General features: G+C 53.9%; 1 protein-coding gene across 1 annotated transcript; it reads left to right on the top strand.

Moving 5' to 3' along the window:
- The first annotated feature begins 1,189 nt into the window (after nt 1–1,189).
- Nucleotides 1,190–3,526, top strand: LOC102018725 (somatotropin-like). Its single transcript, XM_005402180.2, has 5 exons — nt 1,190–1,758; nt 2,183–2,343; nt 2,512–2,628; nt 2,790–2,951; nt 3,216–3,526. Exons 1-5 carry the CDS (start codon nt 1,749–1,751, stop codon nt 3,414–3,416), a joined length of 651 nt encoding a protein of 216 aa, XP_005402237.1. The 5' UTR covers nt 1,190–1,748; the 3' UTR covers nt 3,417–3,526.
- The last annotated feature ends 2,474 nt before the right edge of the window (nt 3,527–6,000 follow it).

The raw sequence follows: 6,000 nt of genomic DNA on the forward strand, positions 1-6,000 counted from the left end.
GGAGGTTTCCCACACGTACCCCATCTCCTGGGTCGCTCTCGCCAGGGGCCAGAGGGAGACCAACCCAGGGAAAGACAAAGTGAGGCCAAGGCACCCTTGTAGTGAAGGGCAGGATCCTGGCATTCAGAGGGATTTAGAGTTAAAAATAACTGAGTGGCACCACACAGTCTGCTGGGAGAAAGGGCCCCGGATCATGGAACCCTGGGAGACCCAGGCTGCGGAGGGCTCCGGCTGCGGCGGATTTGGCCCAGGATGGTGATCTCTGCAACATGGGTGTGAATAACACCCTGTTCACACAACAGCTGTGAGAACGCCTAGCTACGCTCTTTATACCTATGCAGAGCTCTGGACAGACACTCAAACAAGGAAAAAGCGCAAGAAACTAAGCGACTACCTAGGGCACTGTCGCGGTGCTCTCCCTTGAGCTCTGTTGCTGGGAAGACCCAAGCCCTCAGAGGCTCGCCCTCCTTTGGAGTCTCTGAGGTTTCAGGGCACATGCAAGGAAGCGTTTTTGACCTGTTTCCGTTCCCAGGACCTGTGCTCCTCGGCTTGCGTCTCTGTGGCAGCTCTGAGGCGAGGTTTGATCATGAATCGTGACATGCCAACTTAAGTAAGAACTGCCCGGCAGATGAAAGTTCTGGCTGCGTCTGCATGGTTGATGTGCAGGCCGGTGAGTGGAGGAGAGAAAGACCTACCCCGGATGTCTGTGGCATCAACCATAGGCTTGTAGCCTGGGTGGAATGAAGAGGGAAAGGAGAAGGGAGATTTCTTCTCAGAGGAGCTCCGGTCCCTGCCACTGCCACTGGACACTGGTCTCCGGTTTCTTGAGCTTTGCAATGCAGGTTCGCACTGCTGACTACGGTGAGCTTCCAGGCCTTGGACCTTGGCTCTCCAGAGCAGATGGTCGTGTTGGGTTCTTCTACCTGTGGCCCTGTAAGCTCACCTGATAAATCCCTACCTACTGATTCTCTTCCTCTAGAGACCCTAACCAAGACTAGTGCAGCACCTCAGGCTGGGCTCCTCTAACCCACAGACACGAGGGGGAGAGAGGCAGGCGACATGTGGGGTCGATGCGCCCTGCTGGCTCTGTCACCAGCACACTCAGCTGCCTCAGCCCCACCCATGGGAGCGGTGGCACGAGTAAGGAATCTGGAGCTGAACGGTGCCCAGAACCCCCTAGAACTGATCGACTGTCTTTCGTCTCCTTCCCAAGCACGTAATTCTCGCTGGTGGGTGCCGGGAATCCATGCAGCAAAGAAGAAAGGGATAGGAGAGAGAACAGGAATGAGTCAGCCCCGCTCACAGGCATCCCGGCCCTGCCCCATCTTGGGGAGCTCTGGCGGGCTCCCTCTACCCCGGTGGACAGTACCACCACGGCTTCCTGCGGGGACGACCCTGGACTGCGCTGCTGTTACCTTCCCCTAAGGCCTCAGAGCGGGTGGTCAGTCTGAAGCCCTCTACGCCCAATCCTCAGGAGCCCCGTGAACGAGCAAGGGGACGATGACAAGCCCAGGGGCATGGCCCCCGGAGACCAGCGGGGACAGGATGAGTAGGAGGAGCTTCTAAATTATCCATTAGCACAAACCGTCATTTGTCCCATGCATAAATATATGGGGAAAACAGGCAGCAGCCTTGGGTGGGGGAGAAGGGCCAGGGTATAAAAAGGTCCCGCAGGGGACCAGCTCCAGAATCCCACAGTCCAGCTCCCCAAACGGATCAGGGTCCTGTGGACAGCTTGCTCAGCTGCAATGGCTACAGGTGAGTCCTTGAAGTCCCTTTGGGCATGGTATGGACCAAGGGGAGATGTGGGGGCCCTGCAGGTAGGATGGGGGTAATAATCCCTGGGCTTGGGGTTTCTGAATGTGAGTCTAGCCATCTAAACCCAACATTTGGCCATGCCGACAACGTTCTCAGGACTGTTGCCGGGCGTGGTGGCCCACGCCTGTAATCCCAGCACTTGGGAGGCTGAGGCAGGAGGATTGCTGCAAGTTCAAGACCAACCTGGGCTACAAAGTGAGCTCAAGGCCAGCCTGAACTGCATAGTGGGACCCTGTCTCAGAAAGACAAAAAAAAATTTATAGAATGTTCTCAGGACTTAGGAGTGCTGGGGGGAAAAGGAACTGCCTGGAGGGAGAGAGTGGTCCCCCGCCCTCGGGCCTCCCCACTCCCCGTCTCTCCCTAGGCTCTCGGACCACCTGGCTCCTAGTGTTCGCCCTGCTCTGCCGGCCCTGGCCTCAGGAGGCCGGTGCCTTCCCGGCCGTGCCTTTGTCCAGCCTGTTTGGCAATGCGGTGCTCCGAGCCCAGCACCTGCACCAGCTGGCCGCTGATACCTACAAAGAATTTGTAAGCTCCCCAGGGATGGGTACCTGGCCGGGGTGGTGAATTCCCCCTGGAAAGTCATGAGAGGAAGGTGAGGGGCCCAGGGCTGTGTGCAGGGCAAGCGTGGCTTCCCAATAGAGTAGCAGGAAAGGCGCTCCCCAGCCCAGGCCTGAGGGACGGTGCCTCCCCCAGGAGCGCACCTACATCCCCGAGGGACAGCGCTTCTCCACCCAGAGAACTCTGCCGGCCTACTGCTTCTCCGAGACCATCGGGGCCCCGACGGACAAGGAAAACGCCCAGAAGAAGTCTGTGAGTGGCCACCCGGGCTCCTGGGAGGCAGTTCTCCCTTCCCTCCCCGCAGCCCTGCCCACGCCCAGGCCCGGGGTCACCTTCCCTCCCAGGCGAGGCTGTGGGAGGCCCGAGCAGAGGCCACCCTGGCTGTGCACCCACCTCCGGGTCTCTTCCCGCAGGACATGGAGCTGCTGCACTTCTCGCTGCTGCTTATCCAGTCGTGGCTGGGCCCCATGCAGTTCCTCAGCAGGGCCTTCCCCAACAGCCTGGTGTTCGGCACCTCGGACCGCGTGTATGAGAAGCTCAAGGATCTGGAGGAGGGCATTCAGGTGCTGATGCAGGTAAGGACGGCCCCGGGGCCGCGGCCACCGCCCGCTGGCCAGCTAAGGGCTGGGGGTGGCTGCAGAGCGGGCGGTGGGGGCGACGCTGCTGCTCTTTTACCAGTCAGGCCTGACGCAGGAGGAGGAAGACTCTTACTCCTTGTTTCCCCATTTGAGTCCTCCGGGCGGTCCTCTAGGCCCCTGAAGCGAGAGGGGAAGGCGGATGGGAGCGGGCGGCAGGGCTCCCAGGAACTCGGCCTCTGCTGTCCTTCCTCCCCATTACAGGAGCTGGAAGACGGCAGCCCCCGGGCCGGGCAGATCTTCAAGCAAACCTACGACAAGTTTGACACCAACTTACGCGGCAGTGACTCGCTGCTCAAGACCTACGAGCTGCTCTCCTGCTTCCGGAAGGACATGCACAAGACTGAGACCTACCTGCGGGTCATGAAGTGTCGCCGCTTCTCGGAAAACAGCTGTGCCTTCTAGTTGCACACTGTCTGTGTCACCCACCCAGCACCTCCCCTTACCCTGCAAAGTGCCACCCCAGGGCCCACTGTCCTTGTCCTAATAAAACTAAGTTGCATCATATTATCCGACCAGGTGTCTTTCTGCTATGTTGTTTTTTGTTGTTGTTGTTGTTTATTGGTTTTTCTCCAGTACCGGGAACCGAACTCACAACCTTGCGCTTGCCAGGCAGGCGCTTTGCCGCTGAGCTAAATCCCCAGCCCCTGTCTTTCTGCTATGGACTGGAGGTGGGGGGCAGTGTGGGAGGAGGGGTGGACTGGGCAGACAGCCTGCGGGGATCCTGTGGGGTCTATGCGGAACTGGGCGACTGAGATAGTGGTCCTGGCTCTTCTAGTGGCAGAAAAAAGCCAACACATTGCTGCTCCATCACCCTACTTCCCCCACCTGTGGGTGTCCCAGTTCTCTGGGTAGTCACTGGTTCGCAAGGTCATAAAGTACTTGGAAGCCTCTGTCCCTCTCCCACCTGCACCAGCAAGGCCAAACTCAGCTCCCTCAGAGCGGGAAGAAATGAAAACAAGACAGGCTATTAAGCGCAGAAACAAAACGCCCCCTCCCCCGTGAGAAAATATGAGGGAAATCACAGAATTATTTCTGTGCGTAAAATTTTAAGCTAAATAGTCATTAGGTCCAGCTACCCGTAGGAAATGAGATGCGTGCACAAAATGAACAAAACCAGCGTGTTTGGCATCTGAATTGGGCAAAGGAAGTGGAAGAGAAGATCTAAATTGGGGGTTGCAAATCCAAAGCCAAGAAGTGCCAAGTCGATCAATACCTAAGCGATGGGGGCTGCGCGGGAGGGGTAATGAGCGACTGACTCCCAGCCTCCTCCCAACGGGGCCACGCAGAGGATGGGGCCCGCAGAGGGGCGTCTCGCCTGCAGCAAGAAGGCTGCCAGACCTTCTGATTCTTCGAGGCCACTGGACCTCCCGAGGTTTTATTCATTTATTTATTTATTTGTTTATTTTGCAAAATCTAATTTTTTTAAACATTGGCCACGAATACATATTGAAAACATTTTAAGGGCAAGCAATGAACCCTAACACATCTGGTTTTCAAGCTGGCAAGGACCAGCTTTGTCCTAAGGGCAGCGGATTAGGATAACTCGACATAAGCAAAGAATCAGAAAGACTTGGCTATTTGGTACCGGGGATCGAACTCAGGACCTTATGCTTGCCAGGCGGGAGCTTATGCTGCTGAGCAGGCTTCGCTATTTGTAATTTGCGTTCTTGAACAAATTACTTAACACCCTGAGATGATAAGATACAGCCTTGCAAGTTTATACGAGGATTAAATGAAATTTAATCCTGGCCCCTGCGGTAGTGTTTTTCTGATTCCACACAATATCTTCAATTCACTGTAACAAGACAGCCGTTTCTGAATTCCTTCCACAAGCACTCGCAAAATATGCACAGCGAGCTTTGTCCCTCTGTACACATCTGAGAGCAGAACTGACACCTTCCCCTTTCTTCAAAGTCCTCAGAAAGACAGGATCTGGGCTTCTGGGTGAGGCAAACTCGCATTTGCCTTAGAGCTTTAATTTGGAAGTTTTGCTGGCGGGTAGCAGAGTGGTAGAACCCTTGCCTAGCATGTGTGAAGCTCTGGGTTTGATTCCCCAGCCCTGAAAAAAATTAAATGAAACTAAATTAAAATACAGAAGGTGCTGACACGGCTGAGAAATGCTGAATGATATTAGCAATTATACCAGCTGGGCCCAGTTGGCAGAAAGCTGTCCCAGTTTTTCCACCAAAAACGTAGTGTCCAAGGATCCCCTAAACTCAGTACAAACTGAGCTATCAAGATGGGTCATCTGAGCCGGGTATGGTGGCACACACCTGTAATCCCAGCACTCTGGAGGCCGAGGCAGGAAGATCACTGAGATTTCACGGCCAGCCTGAACTACATAGCAAGAGCCTGTCTCAAAAATAAATAAATAAACTAACAAAATTTGAAATGGCTGCGGATGTAGCTCACTGTGAAGGTCCTGGGTTCATCCCCCAGGACTGAAAAAAAAGAAATCATCTAACTAGCACTTCTAAATCCTAAGAAACCAAAAAGGAGAAAGGAAGAAAGACAAGACTAGCAAGTAGGAAGAAAGAACACAATGGGTCAGGCAGGGTGGCACACGCCTATAATCCCAGCGCTCAGGAGGCTGAGACAGGATCGCCATGACCCTGAGATCAGCCTGGGTGGTGAAACCTGTGAAACCCAAAGTGAAACCCTGTCCCAAAAAACAAATGAAAACAAAAACAAACACAAAAAAAGAACATAATGGAAAAAATAAAATTGTTCATGATGGTCCTCAAGAGTTGCCATATATTTCTAACTCTTGCCTTGAACTTATTATCATTATAAGTAAGGGTGTGCTGCCACTGGGATTATTAGCGTGATAATAAAAACTGTCACTTTTGGACATACGTATCCAGTACCATGTTAATGTTTTCCCAGTACCATGTCATTTTTCCTAAGGTAATTTCATCAGGAAAATATTATTATTACCTCCTTAGTAAGAAACACCATTGGAAGGGGCTGGGGATTTAGCTCAGCA

Source organism: Chinchilla lanigera, unplaced genomic scaffold (assembly GCF_000276665.1).
Source record: "Chinchilla lanigera isolate Chin_1 unplaced genomic scaffold, ChiLan1.0 scaffold00077, whole genome shotgun sequence".
Taxonomy (NCBI): domain Eukaryota; kingdom Metazoa; phylum Chordata; class Mammalia; order Rodentia; family Chinchillidae; genus Chinchilla; species Chinchilla lanigera.